This window comes from Pagrus pagrus, assembly GCF_965226575.1.
Source record: "Pagrus pagrus genome assembly, chromosome: 17".
In the NCBI taxonomy this organism is placed as follows: Eukaryota; Metazoa; Chordata; class Actinopteri; order Spariformes; family Sparidae; genus Pagrus; species Pagrus pagrus.
The window spans coordinates 6,215,465-6,237,458 of NC_140201.1; the positions used below are offsets into that span (position 1 = coordinate 6,215,465).

Consider the following 21,994-nt stretch of genomic DNA (forward strand, 5'->3'; position numbering starts at 1 on the left):
AAATACAATAATGCCTGTATTCTGTACCACATAATAAAACATCTACTGTACATGTCACACTGGAGTGCGTGTCAAAACGAATAAATCTCCCACAAATCCCCCGGCCTACGCTGTGAGTACTGTGAGGCGTGTCCTCCACGAGAAAAGAGAAACCATATCCTGAGCTTATGTGTTACATCCATTAAAACCCAGAGAAAGTGCTGACGCTTGCAGGCTGCTACTGCCTGCAGCTCAGACACAAACCCCAGGTCCCTGTTAGCAGCCCAGAGCTTCCCCGGTAATCTGATCTCTGAGGTTATAAAATGTGTACAGAGGGTAACACTTTAACGACCAAAACACACACGAGGAGCACACGGCTGCGAGACGCACAGAAAACTGTACATCAGGAACACATTTCACATCTCCAGAGCTGCAGAAAAGCGGAGATTTGACATATTTTGTCGGGATTTCATTTGCACAAGAGGAACAAAAGTTCATCCTACAGAAGGCTGGAAGATCCTTCAGTAAAAGTAAACTCTTTAAAGTCGGTCTTCTAGGTTTTCATGGAACGACAGCGATAGTCATCTTTGCAGAGCAGCTGGTGTTTACTGGGTGTGGTGGACAAACTGTAGAGCATCAGATGTTCACGATGTCGTGGCAGCAGTTATTTTTGACTCTTTCTGTCAAGTCTCCGTAGACCAGCAAGGTTATGTTGACCTGTCAAGTTATGACTTGAGGACTCATATGTATGTTAAAAACACACGATGAGAGGAAGATGAGAGATCTGTATTCACACATGGAAATCTTGTTGACTGACTTGCAAATACTCATAGAGACCCAGAAGGTCTCAAATGACTTGAGACGTATGATGGTTTCGAATCAGGTCCAAACAGATTTCTCTCAGATGACTTGTTTTGTAATTTGAGACTTGAGTCGGACTTGACGTGTTTCAAATGACTGAATTCTTGACTTGGACTTTGAATTATTTGATTGCTTTGACTTAAATAATTTGAGACTTGACATCGTCCTGTTTCAAATGACTTGAGACTTCACTCCGACTTGCTTTGAATAATTTGAGACATGGACTCACTTCAGATGACTCTATGTTTGACTTGGACTTGTTTCAAAATGTGTCGAAGCTCGACACTCTGACTTCTCTTGAAGGACAATGACATCTACTTGTTTTGGATTTGGCCTGAAATTCTTGAATATAACTCGAGATGTACAAAACGTTTTACTTTTCAGTCGATTTAGTAACTTTTAACCTTCATATCTTGAACTTCTGGTCCAAGTCTCAACTAATGTAAGACGAGTCCACAAAGACTTTTAATCTAATGAAGACCTGACACCCTAGACAAGTCTTAAATTACTTGAATATTTCTTCACAAGAAACATAACTCCAGTTGCTAAAAAGTTTCATTTTCACCTGAACACATCTGCACACCACCAAATCCAGCCTGATACTCACATGGCCCTCATGTTGTTCTCCGGCAGCAGAGGGATCTCCAGGATCTTGGTGTTGTTGTGCAGGGCCTCGTGGCTCGGGGTGGACACCGTCTTCCCGGTGATGCGGTGGACCTGGTAGAACGCGTGTGGCCTCAGCAGCCTGTCGTCAGCTGTGCCGATGAACAGCTGCAGGGTGAGAGGCTCGCTCTCCATGTAGCCGTGGAGCTACGAGGGGAGAAAGACAGAAAGGATGCAGTCGTGGTTAAACCCTCGTGTCCTTATTTACAAAATCCCCGTTCTTACTCTAGGGTTAAAACAAATGAAGGTCTTTCAGAGGTCAGGCTCTCTGTGTGCTGGGTTTCAAACAAAGTCCCCATTTAGGATCTTGTGATCACCCTTTTCATCTTTCATAATTTACTACCAATGGCCTGTAGACACTGCCTCCATGAGTTCATGTCAGGCTTGCCAACATGTAGATCCCACAGTAGCTGAACCTCAGGGGCAGCCAGTAAAACCACCTACAGCGAGCGGCGTCGTGATTTGCGAGCGCTCGCTTTGTGACAAGACTAAGCTAGTGTTCCAGAAAAGCCAAGGTCATGTCAAACCCACCAACCATCAGCCAATCAGGGTCAAGAAAAACTCTCAGTGGTGAACTCGCTCTGATTTTTATCAGTAAAATGATCCCAGCAGGACGGAGCTGGAGACAGCACAGAAGTGCTTCTCTCTGGAGCTGGTGGGCCCGACTCTGAGCCTCTAAAGTACTCCCAGACCTCCAAAGGTGTTGCTTGACAGGAGGCCTCCTGCCAGGATGACCTCAGCCACCCAAACTGCAGGCATGCAGCCCAAAGCCGCAGGCTGAAACCTGAGAGCAGCGGCTACTACTGACACACCGTCTGAGAGTTATGTATGTTATCCATACAGTGTGACGGGAGGAATTAGAGCAGGATATTTGGCATTTTGACGTCAGTACAATTGAAAGAAAAACAATGTGTACAATTACAGATTACAGCCGTTCCAATGTAGAAATGTGCAAAGTTCTATCTATCGTGCATTACATGTGTAGATTATATATATATATGTTAGTCAAGTCATGCGTCATTCTTGTTGGGCTGCAGTCAAAATGTCATAAATCAATCAGGTATGTGAAGAAAAATATGTGTTTTTACTGAAGAGATGAAAACAATAAAACACTGTTAATTGGGGGAAGGCTGGACGATTATCGGGGGCCGATATTCAGCATTTTTCCGGTTATCGGCCAATAAAATAAACAAATTTAAAAATGTGCTACTTTGGCTCCGATGCAGCATCCACGATGTCTCGCCATAACAATATTTAATTGGTAACACGTCACAATTAATAGCCTATAAACAATGAATACTCTAAATCTGCAAAGTAACTACTGTAGTAACTAAATGTATCAGATAAATGTAGTTTAAAAAAATCAGGAAACTGAGTACTTCAGAATTACCAAGTAAAGTAGACTATTAAATTTAAGTTGTATGAGCTAAAAATTTTAAAGTTTTGAAAGAAAGTCACTTTTTCCTTTTCAATGAAATCGGGCAATTATGCTGCACTTGAAATGGCACCAGTGATCAGCTCTTAACTAGCAGAGCAAGTTTGGGTAAAGGAAGGAAACTGCTCCACACTGTAAAATCTGACGAAGCAACTTTTACTTTTTACTTTAATAACACTGATACTGCAGTAATCTATTTCCTGACATTTTTAAAGTAAAGTCAACTTTGTAAACATACAGTGTATGAGGAGTTACATTTCAAATTCATGCAATAATAACTTTTAAGTAAACTTTACTTTGTTGTAAAACTTAAAAGTGCATTATTTAGTATAAATAAATCAGAGTGTTAAACTTAGAGACAGCTATTTGATATTTGTCTATAACTGAATAAAAAAGCTGTCCTCAGAGGGGGATAAGGTCCCCAAAAAGTGTTGGAAGCTAGAAAGCTGGAGACTGAGAAGCGTCCTGCAAATATAAACAAAGTAACTGGAATAAAAAAAGTAAGTAAAATAAAAATTTGTGTTTTCCCTTGAGGACAGTTTGTTTATTCAGTCATGAAAACAAAGAGAGTTTGTTTATGCATAAAAAAAAAATCAGTCAATGAAGATCTTTCTCTTCTGATTAAAAAACTACATAATGCACCTTTAAGGAGAACTATTCCTATATTTAACCTTAACAAATATACAGATTCTGGGACCTTCTGTGTATGAACTGGCATGAAAAATGGACGATATATATGCACATCAGGGAGTTACAGAAGCAAACACTGGACCCCGCCTAATGATCCTCCACTGTGGTTGAGACTATCAGCTGAAAACAACCAGCAGGGAAATGTTGAAACGCAGCCCGCAGTTTTCACTTACACACGAAGAGCAGTGGAGGCGAGCGGCGGCCACAACAAGAGTGAAAGGCTCCGACCGGGGAGGCACAACATGTGATTTGGAGGAGGATCCCTGTCAGGGGTAAGAGCCTGCAAAGGCCCTGTATATTTGTGTAAGGAAATGGGTTGCTGCCTAGCAATGCTGTTTATTTAGGCAGCAGGAAGGAGTGTGATGAAGTGAGGTAGCCGGCTGCACGGGGTCACTTTCACACTGTAATTACTAACAGATTACTGATTATCTGCTTCGGCATCAAACGAATACGATCAAACTTGATAACGGCTGAATGATTTCGGCTGTTTCGGATCGATTCGAAAACTGTATCATCGATTTTTCTTTTGAGACGTTAAATTATCTAAGTGGGCAATTTCAGTATCAAGAAACTTTTTCTTTTCTCGCTCTGTGATGTGAAACATCTGTTTTATAACGCAGCATCAGCAGACAGCGGTTATGATTTGTTGATGTAATTAATTCACTCTGATACCACTTTCTGTAAACCCCTGCGCTCCTCCACCATTTGGCAACGCAGCCACCCCTCCCTGCTTCATATTATCACCCACAAGAGGAATGCTGAGCCTCCCGCTGCTCAAGGCACCAACGAGGAAGAGAAAGGGGTGAGGACGACCGGGGTGCCCTCTCCATTCCCGTCGCTGACCCTCCCAACACACGCACACTTTTTCGAGGAAGCAACATCTCAGTGTGACCGGCGATTCATCCTGTCACGCTTTTTGCTTCACATGATATTTGTTAATTAAACTTTTGCTTATCAATCTAAATTTAATCACAAGGCTAAGAAAACTCACATGACTCCCGAATTATAACAAAAGTGCACTTCAAAACAGCTCTTTGGATGTGTTTTCTGAGCCACAAGCAGATCATAAAAGCTGACTTCAAGACAGAGAAAAAAAAAAGAAGACCTCACAGACGTGAAATGGGGGGTATTTCCTCTCCACTAAAGTACAGCATGAAACCCTGAGCATTAACTGCGGTGAGGACTGCACACAGCACTTCAGAGGGGCATACTTCAGTGTGCTGCTGGTGTAAGAGCGGGTGTGGTTGAGGCAGGCAGCGGCGATGGCATTGAAAAAGAACAGAAAATAGCTGGCTTAGCTGTGCTGGAGAAAAAAAAGTGCACCATCCAGAATAAACTCAGTGGAGTCTGGGCAGGGTTTGAGGCGCAGGGGTGAGGATTCGTCAGCCAGCGTCCACAGCAGAGGGCTGCAGCGCCATGTGTAACGTGTAATCAGGAAGTCACACAGATGCCTTTTTTTTTTTTTCTTTTTTTTTTTTTCTGAGGCTCCCTCCAACATCTCCATCAGGGCCTGCCAGAAACGTGTGTGGTTTAGCCGCTGCCGCCTCCGCAGGACGCAGCGCGCAATGATGTCAGCCGTACACACGGGAACTTTCCTAAACAAAGGGAAGTCTGTGTGGTTGGGGTGGTAGCTGGCGGAAAAGTAAGGGGGAGGTTTGGGTTTAGGTTTAAAGAGAACACACACTCTCTTTCTGAGCCGGGGTGAACCCAGACCCATGTCATTAAATCATTAGCACCTTCTCATGGACAAATACGCGCGTCTCGCACAGATGTGCGGCCGAGGCTGGGACGAGCTGGATGGTACAACGTGTTTTGTTTTCCAAATATTCAGCTCCACTGCTGCAGACGAACACAATGAATCTGTTTCCATATTCTAATCCTGTTTTAACAATAGAAAATACATCACAACACTGTTAAATTTAACTTTAAAGCACTTGGCTCGAGATAGACACAGTGATCGTTTTCTCAGGCTGAAACTCGAGATCCTTCCTAGTCCTCACTAGAGCTGTTCACAGCAACCACAGATACTTTATATTGTATTAGTATTATAGAGGTAATGTGTAAACAGTGCTGTCATTACATAGTTTGTCCACCAAGAAGCACCGAAAAGTTCATTTTTCTCCAGTAAAGCCGCTCAGTACGTTTCTTGTTTTTAATAAATTTAAGGGATTCTTTTCAAAACTGTTTGTTTATGTTATGTGTTTATGTTAGCATCAGCAAGAATTCCTTATCACTTTTTTATTTACTCAATAACATGATTATAAATAATATTTATATACAAATATCAGTATTGGTTAACTCTCATGTCATACAGCTGCATCAACATGTTTTTCAGCCACTTTTCGGTTGGTGCAACACGCTCAAACCAACAAATTGACATATTATCACCTTATAAAGTTGATATTGGCCCATAGGTGGAGTTTGACATTAATGTGAGGACAAACAGTCCAACTATTGTGTGGCCTGTTACGTTTACAGTACCAGAAGATAGTGGTACCTATCTTGCGATAAAGACAACAACAGAGCATATATATAGTTTCTGACCATCTGATCTGGACACAACGGCGGGAACTCGCCACTAACCTCCCACGTCACAAAATAATAAATCATAAAATACTTTATTGGACCTATTTTAGACTCAACTTAGTGACATTTTTCAGCCATTAACTCTGCTATGTACATTATTGGCCCAATGCACATGTAGTTACAGTAGTAGTTGTTTACTATACATTTGAGCATACAAGGGAACATTAAAACATTTGGTGTTTTACTCTAATATTCACTCTCTTTTAGCTCTATTTTTGGTCTCCACCAACTTTAGCTGCTAAATGCTTCACACTGTTCACTAACTAACTGCTAACTTTTTCTATTAGGTTTTGTGCAGAGTAATAGCATACTCTGGTGAGTATACTTGTATTGTAATTTGAGTCACAGTTTTAAATAATGACTCAAAGCTTTCTCTAATTCTCTAGGGTTTGAGTCCTCTTGACGTAGAGCATTTTTGTGGTGTGTTGTGTATTTTTGTGTATAAGCTGTGTCTCTGATGTGTATGACTATGTTTCCTGTATTTGTGTTTTTAGCTACTGAGGCTAAACTTGTCTAGACGGCGCTTTAGTCAACATCTATACATAAATTTGACTTGACTTGTATTATTCTTTGTAATTTTTGTTTCAACAGCCTCGTGTTTTTTATGCCTTTGCATTTCTTACATTATGTGAGCTTCTTGCTAGCTTGCTACATTGTTAGCCTCAGTGGCTTCTAGACGCTGTTGCCTCGCAAATAATATTTTCACCATTTGTCCGTGAAGTATTTCACGTGCACGACTTCCCATGTCGTAACCATACAAGCAGCAAAATGGCTGCTTAGCAATGTTAGCATTTCCCATTCAAACTAAAGGGCACGACTAGCTAACTGCTCCTCTGTGGTTTCTCACGTCTAAAAACACATTTTATCAAAACTGAAAGGCAAACACAGAACGTGTGACGAATGTCTGGTAACCTTCTCGTTTTCTTGTGACGTATTAATAAAAAGTCAAAAGGTATTAATTAAACTGACAGCACAGCTAACCACTGACTCTGCCCGACTCCTCGCTGCAGACCCTTTATTTATTCAGAGACTGAGGTCAGCGGTGCTGAGTAATGGTCGGGGGGACCAGATGGGTTTGAAACCAAAACATATCTGCAGTTGTCCACATTTTTTTCTTCAAACTCGACCACCAGAGCTACTGTGGTTAAAGCTCATGACTAAGCTCTTACTGGCCATGCTACATCACTTTGTAACTGTCTGTGCTGCACTCGAGAACGTAATGGAAAAGTCTGAGTCACCCTCGTCTGGACAGGAACTGACTGAGTGGACCGGTCTGTCTAATAGCATACCTTTGGTATTCCATTCAGAAATGTGACATCTTTGAATAACATAACAGCCGGACCATGAAACACATGTCGTCCCCATCTATTTAAACACATGAGGTAAAACACAGGGAGGGAAAGTGTGGAGGCGAGGAGTGACGAGGTAAGGAGCAGGAGTGAAAATGAGTCTAATGGCTGCACCGTGTGTCGTCTAATCATCACAGGAAACCAAACAGTCTAGCTCAGTGGTTCTCAACATCTGGTCTGGGCCTCTTGGGCAGGTCATGAGATAAAACTGAAGGGCTACACGATGACGATGATGAGGAGGATTTTTTTTCCTGTGAATTACTGGATTATTTTACCGCCAAAAATATTCACATGAAACAATCCGAATAAGGGAGAGTCAGTGTTTGCCTTAAAGGAAGAGTTCACCCAAAAATGAAGACTCAGTCATTATCTATTCACTCTAGTTTGGAGTAATTCAAAAGATCCAAATTAGATTTTTAAAAGATGTTATTTACAACTATTTTAAATTGAAATCTTCACTGTAGCTGCTAAGCTGACTACCGCATGAGCTTGACTGCAAGTCGAGTGTAAATAATGTATTTTTAAAGGTGCAATATGCAAGATTTTAGTTAAAACATTTAAGAATTTACTAAAAATCCTTGACAGAATGCAAATAAATGATGTTATGACGTCTATGTAGTGTGTTGCAGAGATTTCTACTGAAGTTAACATGCTAACCAGTTAGCCCCGGCCCATCCTGTCCAAAGCTCGTGATCTAAGGGTGTAAACAACAACACTTCCCAGTGCTTCAAGCTCCCAGTCTGGATAGCTAACTGCACAGCTAACAGGAGCCAAGGTTAGCAGCAGGCAGCATTTTCTCTAGTGATAAGCTGCACCATATTTGGTGAACTGCTCCCTTAAGTGCTCACAAGTTTGAAAACGACACAAGACAAGCAAAGTTAAGAAGTGTTGGTTGAGCAGACCTGGACGACCGGGTGTCCTCCTGCCAGGGCCTTCACGGCTCCCCTGCTGCCCTCCGTCTCATAGTGGGCTCGGTGGTGGGACTTGGGCTGCACCTCGATCTGCAGGCTGTACGGCCCCGAGCTGGACGGCAGCTGCCAGTCGAGAGCTGGCAGGGACGGGCTGTCGGGGGCAAAAAAACACGTCCATCATGTCGGCTTAACAAGGAGGGAGGAGGGCTTATTTTAGAGACACTTATCAAGGTAGAATGTGCAGAATGTGAACAGTGCGACGTGCCAGGCCGCGTGCTGAAGCTGCTGTGAATTTACGAAGGTGTTTAAACTCGCTGCTGTCAGTAAATATTCACAGCAGGCACATGCAATTTAAGTGCATGAACCGACAACTTCTAAGTTTCTTAAAACACTGAATTTTATTTCTAAATTTATTTGCAGTTTTACGCTTTAATAAATCTCGAGCAGATAAAAAAAAACTTTTCCCTTCAACACTTTTTGTTCCAGCTGTAACTCAGGCTGTCATCCCTCGCTTACCTGACATATTGTTTTGGCTTGGACCAGGAGTACGGGTGTTGCGGCACATCCAGAAACCCTCCGCAGTAGCCCTCCTTCTTTAAGGGCAGGCGGTTTGAGGGGTGCTCGTCCAGACACAGCTCCCCTGGATTCAGCTCCTCCCCTCCAGGCTCCACCTTCAGGCTGACTGTGGGGTTGTGCTCCTGGCTCGTTTTCCGGGCCTTCATGGGGATTCCCTCCCCGAGGTCAGTCACTCCATCTGTGGTCAAAGCGTTGATGGCTGCCAAGATGGCCGAGTTGGTGTACTGGTTAGTGTTTGGCAGCCAGCTCTCCTCGGTGACGCTGAGGCGAGGGGAGGTCTGCGGGGACAGTCCAGGGGAGTGATTGGGGGTGTACTGGAAGGGCTTGTGTGATGCTCCACTGCCGTTGAAGCTGTACTTCCTCTTCGCACCACAAGGGGAGTTGGGCCTGGAGCCACGCTGACCCATCCAGTTGTCATCTGTGACACTTGTGCGAGGGGAGGTGGAGGGGGAGTGGCGAGGGGAGCCACCAGAGATGCAGCCATCACCTGGCAGGGTGAGGGTGGAGCCCTTGGGGGACACAGAGGGTGACTGCCAGGGGGAGTTCTGGGGCGAGTTGTCGTAGTTGTAGGAGAAGCTGGACTCGTAGGAGGAGGCGTCGGAGTGGCAGCTGCGAGATGAGATGCTGCTGGCTGGACTCAGGCAGCTGGGGTCGCGGTAACCATCTGCACTGGGGAGGGTCAGCGTCACGATGGAGTTGACTCTCTTGGCTACAGGAAGGCTGCTCTCCTCCACCTCATCCTCAGGAAACTGGCCGTAGGCCGTGATCTCGATACGAGGGCTCTCCAAGGTCGGGGCTCCGTTTGGGCGGACGCTCGAGGACGAGTAGTAGCCGGTCACTCTCATGTCATCCTGGCCGTCGTAAGCTTGAGGCTCGGTGACGGAGACGGATATAGTGGGGCTGGACTGGAGGCTGTGGTACTGGGAGGGAAGACACGGGTTGCCCAGTGGGAGGGAGAGACTGACATTTGGCGTGTAGCCATATGCATCTGGAAAGCAAACAGAGTGAGTTTGTTACCATGATAATCAAACACACATTCACTGGCTCCCTCACTGAGAGGGAGGCAGCAGCCAAGATGAGTCTTATGAGAGCTGTTACCTATAATGGCAAAAGAACAGCTTGCCTACCAGATTTGGCTGTGGAGACATCCTGATGCAGAAGCTCGAGAAGGGGAAGGGGATCCCCAAACACAAAAATACTTCTCTGAATGGCTCAATTTATACAAAGCGAAGGTGAGAAACACTAATAACGGCGCCAAAAATACCCCAAGTCTAAAAATAAACCAAAGGCAACACCAGGTGGGACTTTTCCACTTCACACCGATTGCCAGACTTATGCCACTTAACGCACACGCTGCAGCCCGTAAACTGCAACACTATGAAAACACACACTGATGCTTTTGTTGGCCGGCTTCATGTTCCAGCGGCCAATCGAAAATAAACACAGGAGGGACACGATTGGTTTATTTGCATGCTGTAAAGGTGCACGCTGTATCCAGGGGTCTCGTGCCAACAGCGCTCCCGCTGGGTCACATGAAACTCTGCCCCGTCTGTGGCGACGGCCGAGGTCACAACCAGGGGGCAGAGGAGGGGGCAGCATGGTAATGGGAGTTGTGGTTGTATGGTGGCATGAGGCCGGGCGAGTGTAACCACAGCGCAGAGGAGAGCACTGATACGGCTGCAGCGGCAGACAGACAGCCTGCAGTCACCGCAGCTCCTGTCTGCTGTAAATTAAAGAGAATTAGGGGCCCCACCGTAAAGACTATGACATCACTGCTGCACCATATGAGTCCTCGTAATAAAAGAAAATGATGCTCGCATTTAACGCTGCTTGCGGTGTGTGACACAGTAGCGCTGAAATGTTTGTTTGCTATAATTAGACTTTGAATTAGCTGACATCCTCGGGGCTGCGCCATCAAATGAGCCTGGGATCTGAATCACTCACGATATTACCCACAATGCCATGTCAGCCATTAGCGAAAAACAAACAAAAAAAAGGTTCAATTCTGACTATTTTGGGAACACTTTTTCAGAACCACGCCCACACCAGGACCAAATCATCAGGGAGGGGCGCACTGAATATCTCCATGGCTGCTTTAATACTGAGGCTGAATACAGGCATTCAACTGGGAGGAGAGTGCAGCCAAGTCCCTAATTCAATATTAGACCACAGTATACTGTATCACATCAGGGCGTGAAGTGTCAAACAGCGATGAGAAGTTGAATTAATGTCACATTCAGAGCTTCACTGCACTTCTGTAATGAATAAAAAAAGTCAAACTCACCCTCTTCAGCAGATTTCATTTTCTTCTTTGCGCAGAGAGAAACGTCTGAGATCAAACTCTGAGTACAGCTGCGGATGGGAGCGATTCCGTATCCATATAGCGGAGTTTATATAGTCCCCAGCTGTTGCTCCGGATCCTCTCTCGCTGCGTCGCCGCAAACAAACAACAAGAGAGGAGTGACAGAAGTGGAAGAGAAAAGAAACTTCAAAAAAAAAAGAGAATCCAAAGTGGAAAAATCTGAGAGAGAAAGATTAAAACACGTGGATCATGACTGATGTTGTCTCAGAAAAATCTATTCTCGTCGCTGTGTTGAGACACCGGACTCGGGGGATCCTGGCGCTGCTGGCTCGCTGTGACGCACTGCTCCGGCGCACACAGGACTTCTGCGCTTTTAAACTCGGGGATCACCTCGGTGGCGACGCACCGCCCCTCCGCGCTGTGACGCATCTGACACGGCCGACCACCAGATGGGTCCAGTGGAGATCCTCTCTCTCTCTCTCTCCCTCTCTCTCTCTCACTGGGGTTTCCAGAGGCATAGGAGGCCAATTAACAGAGCTGGCAGTGAAGCCCGAAGGCTGCGAGATGAGTAAAATAAGCGCCAGCATGGGAGTGATGAACGCAAACCTCCAGTGATCAAAGAGAAAACATCTTAGGGAGCGCATGATGGTATGGAAGCTCACTTCTGCCAGATGAACAGAAAAACAAACAAACAAACAAACAAAACATGAAAGAAAAGTTAAAAAAAAGAAAGTCATAGTTATGAGATAAAAAGTCATAATTATGAGATAGTCAAAATTATTAGATAAAAGTAAAATATTATGAGACAAAAAGTCTAAATTATGAGATGTTAAGTAGAAAAAATGGGATGACAAGTCATAATTATGAGACATTAAGCCATAATAAAGTCTAAATGATGAGATATCGTCATAATTATGAGATAAAAAGTCATAAAAATGAGACATAAAGCCATAAAATTTGATAAACAGCCAACATAATGAGACAAAAGTCATAATGTTTAGATAAAAAAAGTCAAAACTGTGAGATATAAAGCAGTACACATTAGATAAAAAGCTATAATTATGAGATAAAAAGTCATAAAAATGGGATGACCTGTTAAGATGTGCCAAACTTGAACACAGCTCAGCAAACTCCACAATTTGTAGTAATCATGCCAAACATCGTTACATTCATTCAAGTCGTTTAAAGATAAAACCACATCACAAACTATCATGTGCAAAGTTTTTCCAGCTCACCAATAAAGTGTTATTATAGTAGCATATTTAGACCAAAACAAAAAATGGTGACAAAATGGCAAAACTAAAATAAAGTAAAGCGATCTTGGATGTCACGTCACAGCAGACGCCATCGTCCCTCCACGCTCAGCATCCTGGGATGGCAGCCGTTTGAGTGACAGCTCATCTGAGCAGATAAGTGCTTCTATGCCCGCCCTAGAGCCTAGAACAGCCAATGGGAGTCCGTCTTCTTTCTCTGCTCTCCTGATCCACTCACATGCCACCCTTCAGATGATTGATGCATCACGTAGCCAATGAGATTTCAAATCCAGTAATATGTAGTTTTTTAATCAGTTTTTAAAATGTATTTTGGGTTTAATTTCCAGGATTAAGATGAAGATAAAAAGTTATTAGATAAAAAGTGCAAATGTATGTCTTAATTTCTTTATCAATTTTATCTCATCATTTTAATGTTTTATAATCTCATAATTTATACTTTCATATCTCATAATCATGACTTTTAATGTCACACTTTCGACTTCTTTTAAATCTCAAATGTATAATTTACAATGGGAATATGTTTTTCATCAAGTTTAGTTTTCATCTTCATTTTTTCTCTTCATCCGGCAGCACTGAGCCTCCATATGTTGCTGTAGCACATGAGCCAGGCTGAACATCATCCTGAGTATGAACAGCAGAATAACTGGAGTTAAAATGACACAGCACAGCATAAAACATTTGCTAGATGACAGATGTTGAATTAAACCGTAACTCAAACGATGTCGCCGTGATGCACGACCGACTTAATGAACATGAGCAGCACTAATCTACAGTTTCCACCCATTTTACAGTATCTGTTCTCCTTGGCATCATCTACAAAGGAGCCATCATTGTGCTGCTGCAAGACACTGCACATGGGCTCTCCTAAATCAAGATTTATGTGCACACTAATCTTCGCGAGCATTTTACATTAAACTGCTGCCATTTTCACCCTGAAAGAGCCATTCATCACCCGGTTACAGCAGACGGATGTTCGCTCAGAGGCTGCCGGGTGCTTCAGATTGCAGCTGGATCAGCAGACACGAGGACAGGTGAGGCAAACAAGCCAGAACACAGAGCTCGAGCGCTGCTTCATATAAAACATAAAACTTCCCCTCAGATGTCGCATGGGGCGTCTTAGGAGGTTTTGAAGTTATTGCAAAGGCAAATAATTGCTTTTCCACTTCCTCCTGACAGACTGCACGTCTGCGGGGCACAAAACACATAATTATCCATACTTGCATAGAAGTACTATATAAAAATCAAGTCTTCTACCCAGTCATTTGACACGCTGAACTGAGAGTCTTCATAGAGTTTTTCATAGGCCGCCCTCTGCGGTCGGTGTATACTTATTCGTCCCATGCAGGCAGGGTTGTTGCTATCTTTGGCAGGTCTGGACCTTTCAGCAGCTGGCAGCAGACCTGCGGTTTCTGTGATGACAATAGTCACATGGTGGCTCTCTAAGAGTCTGTCTATCCCTGGAGATGGAAAGCTACATTACTGCGCTGCAGCATCTTATCAGGTGGCCCTAGTTGGTGTGATCGTGGGTGGTGTTGGAGTGTTAGGCCTCTGCCACCCGCAGCCAGGGAGCGATCAGACGTGTCCTCGTTTTGATTCCTCGTTGTTTTACAACTCGAGTGTCGAAGAAACATATCTGCAGTGGAGTATTTTCACTCTTGTGAGGTTATTTTTTGTGGCGTGCTTTTAAAAATTTCTGTCAGGGATTAAAACTGGGTCAGTTTGCAAAGTGGCTTGCATAGGATAGTAAAAGACGACAACCACCCCAGCCACAGTCTGTTCACCCTGCTGACGTCTGGCAAAAGATACAGAAGTATCCGCTGCTTCACCACCTTCTTAACTCAGGCTGTGAGACTCCTCTCCACCATAAAACCGGTTTCTCCTCTGTAGCATAAAGAGACAACATCCAGTGTTTGTTATGAAGCTCAAATGCTGTCGACAAGAAGATTCCTTTAGACGGCGGTAGATGAAAAGTAAGATTCACCAAAGTCAAATCAATTCATGCTTCGGGGGACGAGAACATGTGAACAAAATTTCATGGATATAGACGTTTTTCTCAATGACGTAACTTCTCCACAAAGCTATTTATGTTCACTTCCCTTTTACCCTCCCATCAGAGACTTGATTGGATCTGCAAAATATGACCACATTATCTCTAGCTGTGCAGCTAGCGGTTCAGACTGGAAGCTCTGGGACCAGCTTGTTGTCTGCAAGCTGTCGCTCATCATCTCGCTGTATTTGCAGCAGGTGTGCCAGAGACGGGTTGAACTCCAGGGTGATTGTGCTGGCGTTCCTCTTCGACCTCATGGTGGCACTAGAAGAAAAGTCAGAGGGTGAACAAACAAACAAACAGATAAAGTAGACTGTATCCTCTTGGCACCACTGATATCTGTTTAAAAAAAGTCTGGAGCAAAGTGCAGTGGACTGATCAACCAGCAGACGTTCCCACAGCGGCTTCCAAATCGGTCTGAATGTAATGGGTTACACATTTCATTGGATAAAAATTGCTTTCTGTTCTAAGTGTCCAACATAAAAGGCAGCTTCGATGCCTCTCATTGGATTATAATGTGGAAAGTGATGAGAAAGAGAAAATCTGCAAAAAACAAGAAACATAGAGCAGGTTTTGTAAAGTCAGACGTCGATGCTTCTTGCAAACTGCACTGCAGTGAATCTTTTACAGCGCGCAGGTTTCCGACCCCGTACTGCGTCTGCATCAAGGTGCAAACTACCTCCTATAAACCAGGTATCCAGCTTTCCCTCGTTTCTCCCGTTTCAGACCTCAGCTCCTAATTTGTCTCCATTGAGCAACAACGTGCCCCACATCCACAGCAACGCTCCCTCCTCACCCACTGGGCTCTCGCTGGCAGCGCTCTCTCCCTCCCGCAGAGAATCTGAGGGAGTGACGGCACTTGTGAAATCCAAGCCGTCTGTTTCATCATGGGGACGTGGCTCGGTGGCTCCCCAGTCATCTGAAGAACTCCACTCGTTTCTTTGACCTCATGGAAATCTCTCACGGGGCTGAGGGGGTGGGAGTCGGGGGGGTCTAACTGGGGCAAAAGAGGAGGTGGGGGTGCCTCTCCACAGTTGTGTGTAACTGAAACATGTGCTGCAGTAAACACTTCCACCCGTCTGCAGTTAATAAATAGCTCCGCCGCTGATTGACTCGTGGACCCTTTCTACGTCAGGGCGGAGCAGGGGCTCGCAGTTGTTCCAGCCAGGCCTGGTGCTGGTTAGTGGACACCTTGGGAACAGGCCTCCGCGGACCGGATGGGTCCGGAACCACAACTGGAAGAAGAGAACATTAGATAATGAGAAACAACATCAGCGTCCTGCGGTGATGATGCAGACATGGCAGCGTGAGCAGAAGACTCACTTTGATATCAACAAGCTGCAGACGCTCAATCTATGAAATACTGCAGCTGTTTGTGAGTCCGAGTTAAGTCACGGCTCACAAGACTTCATAAGCAAACTGCAAATCAACGAGGTCTTTCAAAAAACGACACATTTAAACATTTTCTTTTCAAAGTGCTTTTACACGACTGTCTGAGAGCTTTTAATCTATCGTCTTAACAATTAAACCTCTGTTTGTTTAGGTCCTTTAGGCTTAAAGGAACAGTTCACACAAAAATGAAAATACAGACCCTCACGATGATGGAAAGTTGGGTTAAGTCTCGTAGTCCACAAAACATTTCTGGAGCTTCACAGCAAAACAGTGATGCAGCAATCTCCTAAACAACTGAAGTAGCTGGAGTTTTGTTTTACAAGGTAGAAAAACACAATTGAAATATCATAACATGGCTCCACACAGCTCATCTGGCTCATTTCAAGTCTACTGAAGTCCTGAAATCCCACATTGGTTTGAAAAGACGTTATTTAAACTTTAGACGGGGTGCTCGCTAACGCTTTTAGCTCATCAGCTACATGTTAAAATAGCCACACCCAACTGTGATGTCACAGTTTATCGACAGGTCCACATCACTGAAGCACAGTGAGAACGTCAACCACTGGGGGACAGTGAACATCAGAGTCTCAGCCTCTGTGAGTTTGCTCTGTAACACAAAGACTGTCTTTCACATACAGTAACGAGGGTTTAAGGCAGTGACACACAGGGCAGTTGTTGAGCAACTCGGATGAATTTGGCTCGGAGTGATCCTCCGGGAACATCTCGTTACCAGGAAACAAGAGCACAGACTCTGTGACACACTTTACTGCTTCTGTGTAACTGCAGATTTAGGATGGTTTGTGTTGTGAAGATGTCACATTACAACTGCTGCAGGTTCAGACAGCGAGACCTTCACACTGTGCCAGTGAGCGACCTTCACTGTGAGCTAACAGGGCGGCTCTGTGAGGAGCACAAACAAGAAAACAACATGCTGAATCCTGAATGTTGACACAATCACAATGTTGATTTAATCAGACTGTAGAACATCTGCAGCATTTAAACATCTGAACGTCTCGCTGATCACTGCTGGGAGCGTTTTTCCCAAACTTCTGCCCGGTTTATCATCACTGTCTGGGAGGGGTGAAGTATCAGGGTTGGGGGTGGTCTCACTGTCACAAGCCCACACATTTTTTTGTCATCTGCCATCATCCCATGCGTGTCCGCTGCCAAACTCTGAGAATACTCTGCCCGGTATGACGTGGTTTGGCCACGGCGAGGTGGAAAAGACCTCAACTCGCTTTTCTTTCCACAGTTTCTAACCCTCAAAATCCAGCGGCTGGCTTTATTTGTGTCTGAACAAAAACACGACGGAACATTGGACAGTTTTGTAAGTTATTCATAAACTAAGAAACAACCGGCCCCAAAACTGCTGGCGTTCCCGCTGCTGAATCACCTGTTTGTTTTGGAAAAATGAACTGGGAGGAAAGTGAAGAAATTATTACTGTACTTCTTTGTGTTTCTGCGGCCCGCTCACACACCCCTCTCACCATATGTGCGCTCATAACGGCTATTTTATAAAGTGTTTCTTGATGTAGAATAATAAAACATTACAAAAATAGCCTCCGCGACCGCAAGTCGAGTTCAGACTGTGACCAGAAGACGGGTTTCAGGGGACGTTAAGTAATCTGCAACCTCCTTCTGCAAAAAAAAAAAAAGCTTCAGAGGCCTTTTGGCAGAGCGTACGGTGGCCTGGAGAGACACGAGAGATGAAAAGAGAGGTAGTTTGAGCTGAGATCAAACGAAAACGCGGTGAAGACGTAACACATAAAATGAATAATGCCTCTTTGTGAGCGTGTTAGAATGAAATGTTCAGGCTTGGAGGCCAGAAATCTCACCACCTGATGACACAATCATTGAGTCACAGGTATCGATCAGCACTGTCTTTACATAAGGTCTGTTTGAGGTGTAAAGGAGTGGAAATGTTTCTTTTTTTGCAGCTTTAAAAGTGGCCTGAGTTGGATATTTTGGTGTCAGGGGAGCAGTGACCCCCCTCACCACGCCTCGCCTCGCCCCGCTCTTTCTTACAGTCAGACTTCCTGTCTCCCATCAATGTTCTCCTTTTTTCTCGGCCGCTCTGACGGAGTCCCCTGCTCTGTTTCCTGTTGTGAAGGCCCGTCGCCTGGTTACAGCCGAGGGAGGCCGGGAGGCTCATTTTCTCTCCCCGACGGTCTCAAAGCTGGAGCTCGAGCACAACACCGAGCAGCAGCTCCCCGAGGCACACACGGCATTTTACTATCTCTCAGCTGTCGGTCACGGCTGCACAGGCTCCACGTGCTCAAGGACGTTTCCATAAATCAAGAATGGAGCTGGTGTAACTGCAGGGGAGGGTGGTAACTACAGGCCAGTGTGTTGCTTGTGGTGCACACTGAGTTAGGCCTGTGAAGCTTCTGCTGACAGGAGGAAGTTTATGTGATTCTGGTCTGAAGAAACAAACTTTGATCTACTTTTTAGTGATTGTAAAAAAAAGATGCAGATGAAGAGAAAGTGTTTAGATCGAGACAAAAGACAGAATTTAGCGTCCATGTGTCTGCAATCGATCATCCAGTGGGAGGATTCAATGTTAAATGTTTGCAAGAGAGATGTTGATGTTCAAGCTGAAGCACTTAAAGCAGCTGAGATGAAGAAAAGAGGCCGAAGCAGCTGAAATCACTTGGAAGTGTTGGATAATTATTGGCAGCCCTCTTTAAGCTTTTAGACAAGTACTGAAAACATGAACTGTGAGCTGATACAAGCAGCTTATATCTGTCTGAACTCTGAAATGCTGTAACTCTTTTGTTACCACATTAAAGAGGCACTTTGTAGTTTTGGAGAAGAAATTCAAACTCAGAGTTTTAATATTAACAATATTAATGAGGTAATAATTCAAGCTCAGAAATATTTATTATTTCCATAGTTGAATAAACAAGCTGTTCTCAGAGGAAAATAAGGTCCCAGAGCACTGTGTGAAGCTAGAGAAGTGGCAGGGTCCGCCACATATAAACAAAGTAAAACAGTGTGAAACTGTCCTTTCAGGTCAGATTGTTTATTCAGTCATGAAAACAAAGAGAGTTTGTTTATTTAGGCACACATTTTTCACTTCTGATTAAAATGTTGCCCACAAAACTACTTTAAAGCCACTGAAGTGTAATTTAAAGGTCCAGTCTGGAGTATTTAACGGGCCCAACTGCAGAAATGGAACATAATGCTCATAATTATGTTTTCATTAGTGAGTAATCGCCTGAAAATAAGACGTGTTGTGCTTTCGTTACCTTAGAATGAGCATTTTTGTGCGTCCTCTTCCTCCCATGCTGCAATGCCGTGTCTCTACAGTGGCCCAGAATGGACAAACCAAACGCTGGCACCAGAGGGGATGACACCACTGGATATTTTTAAGCAGACCTCAGGACAATTTCCAGCCATGTTTGCGGTGACAAAAAAAACATATATTTTTAACGAGAAGTCGAGACATCTCCAGTCAGTATTTTTCGACGAATCCTGCAGATATTTCCTGCCATGTCTGTGGCGACCGAGGCAGGTATTTTAAGCCTCCTCCTGACCCTGACCGAGCGCTCTGAGTGCCGTAACCTGACCAGAACATAAGCACAGCGACATGAAATAGAAAAATTGAATCTAAAGTAAAGTTTCAACATGTTCGCGGTTTGTAGAAACATGCATTGCCAACATTTATCTCTAATGCTCCTCCACACTCAGTCCTCAAACTCATCATCCGAGCAGAATACAACATTTGAAACTACAGTATCTGATATTTCAACTGTTGCTCATTTTGTTTAAGTATAATCATCGGACGCTGGACCTCTGGAAACAGGAATAGTCTCATCTTCCTCGAGACATCTCAACTCTTCTTCTCCATCAAGCTAGTCGGGGAAAATCAAATGATTACCAGTAACTTTATCTCTACTGGTTGTTGTTTCTTAATTCAAACAGCGTGCTGTGGAATTTTATAACAAGCTCGGTCAGAGGGAATATGGCTGCAGAAGCCACTTAGCTGCTTAGTAACAAGATAGCATAATGGCGTAATGGCAGGTCTCTCCCCGGCGTATAAAAAAAGCAGTAAAGAAATGTGAAAAAAATACAATCTGACAAATGTTCCACACATCTGAAATTTGTGCTGCGTAAGTGTTTTGTCTCCCACTTATGGGTTGGAAGTGATTTTCAAAAATGTCTCATCCCGGAGGGCAGATGATGGATGAAGTTATGGAGTCGTTCTAGATGAATCTAACAGCTCCTCCGTCGTGTTTCTGCACCTACACGGTGAAATGAAAGCGTGCAGCAGCTTCAGCAGCAGCTTCAGCAGCAGCTTCTTGCAGTCCGGGTTCATGTAGTTTACATAAGGTGCTCTGAATGTATGTGAACACATTTGACTGTCAAAGTGCTGCAGGGACAGAAAAATGGGAACACCGTTTAGATGAAAGAGCTCTGATAAGTAAAGCTAAATATCAGTCCTGCTACAGAACATAATTTCTAATGTTAAAAGCGTAATATTTAATGAATGAATGAGCAAATACTGCACATTTATAAGCCTTTTCATACAGAACCTTCTGATGGAGCGCCAACTGTCTGCATGCTACGATTTGTACTGGAAGTATTTCCATTATTTTTTTCCGTCTTCAAGAGCAGCTGAATGATCCCTGAACTTACTGAGCACTTAAACTCTTCATTCTTCTCCATATAAACTTATTTACCCGATCCCAGCTTCTGTCCCGAGGCCTTGAGCTCTGAACTCTCACTGACTTGGCTGACGTCCGTGGTAAGTGCTCGAGGCCCAAAATGGTAGGAACAGAAACCGGACGGCACTTTGCGAATCGATTTACCTTGACATCGCCAAAACTTATTACGCACAATTGTGGGTTCAAGACCTTCTTAGTTTTAAAGGATAAGTTCACCCCAAAAAAAAGAAAATTCAGTCACGATCTACTTACCCACACGCTGACAGAAAGTTTGGTGAAAACTTTTTTAGTCCACTAAACATTTCTGGTTTCAGGTTTTTCCAGGCTCTTTCCTTACAGAGTGGATGAGAGTGTGTGTGATGAAGTGTCAAATAATCAAGGAACTTGTTTTGGTCAAAAACAGCATCTTGAAGCATCATGAAGGTCCCATCTAGCAACTTTTCTTCAACTTCAGCAGTGTTGGGTGAGTGGTGCATGTCAAGTAGCATCCACATGAATACCAGGACCAAAGGTTTGGAGCAGAACACTGGCTTAAAGAGATATATACCTCAGCTTTGTTGTTTTCTGCCTCACTCAGGAGCAAAGTTTGTGCCTTAATGTTCAGAATTTAAAATTTGTGATATCTGTGTCACATATTAAATGAAAAGTGAAATCCATACATTCTAATAATCTTACTTTTTCTTCTTTAAATCTCTGACTATACATGAAAATAAGTCCCAGACTGATGTCTAAATTTCATTGTTTCATCAGGAAGCCATAAATTAATTCAAGAATTCTACATGAAAAGAAGATCAGTCCAACAAAGACAAACCGCCTCCTGTTCGGACAATAAATCACTGGTCACATGAACATTATCCGCTCCATCAAAGCTCCTCACGTATCACATTAACTGCAGCTGGTTTGGAAAAACATGCACTACAATCATCTTCATCTAAATACAACCTATAGTCGAGCCTTTCTTTCTCCTGCAGCTTCAAAGTGAACACGAGCAGATAAAAGACAGCATTTCTTCACATGTTAAAGCCATCGGACCATCACATTCATCATAGGACACGGGGAACTTCCTCCTCTGCACCGAGAAATTGATAACACATTGTTTTCTCAATGACTGCCGTTGATTATAGTAAAACATATCTTCATCTACAGTGATCCTCTACAGTGAAAATGTGTGATTAATATAAAGTTAGGCCTGTTTAAAACTAACTAACCAACAGTAAGGCTTCAATATTCAAAGATCTCCTGTATTTTTTGACTTTACACGT

General features: G+C 43.8%; 1 protein-coding gene across 1 annotated transcript in view; it reads right to left on the bottom strand.

Annotated features, from left to right (window-relative positions):
* Nucleotides 1-11,676, bottom strand: part of nfatc1 (nuclear factor of activated T cells 1) — a 48,083-nt gene extending 36,407 nt beyond the window's left edge. Inside the window, exons 1-4 of the mRNA XM_084379617.1 lie at nt 11,335-11,676; nt 8,991-10,038; nt 8,466-8,625; nt 1,448-1,650 (exon numbers count right to left, since the gene is read on the bottom strand). Coding sequence (XP_084235743.1) covers nt 1,448-1,650; nt 8,466-8,625; nt 8,991-10,038; nt 11,335-11,353 — 1,430 coding nt within the window. The 5' untranslated portion in view covers nt 11,354-11,676. The remainder of the gene's footprint in view (nt 1-1,447; nt 1,651-8,465; nt 8,626-8,990; nt 10,039-11,334) is intronic.
* Nucleotides 11,677-21,994: the final 10,318 nt, after the last annotated feature.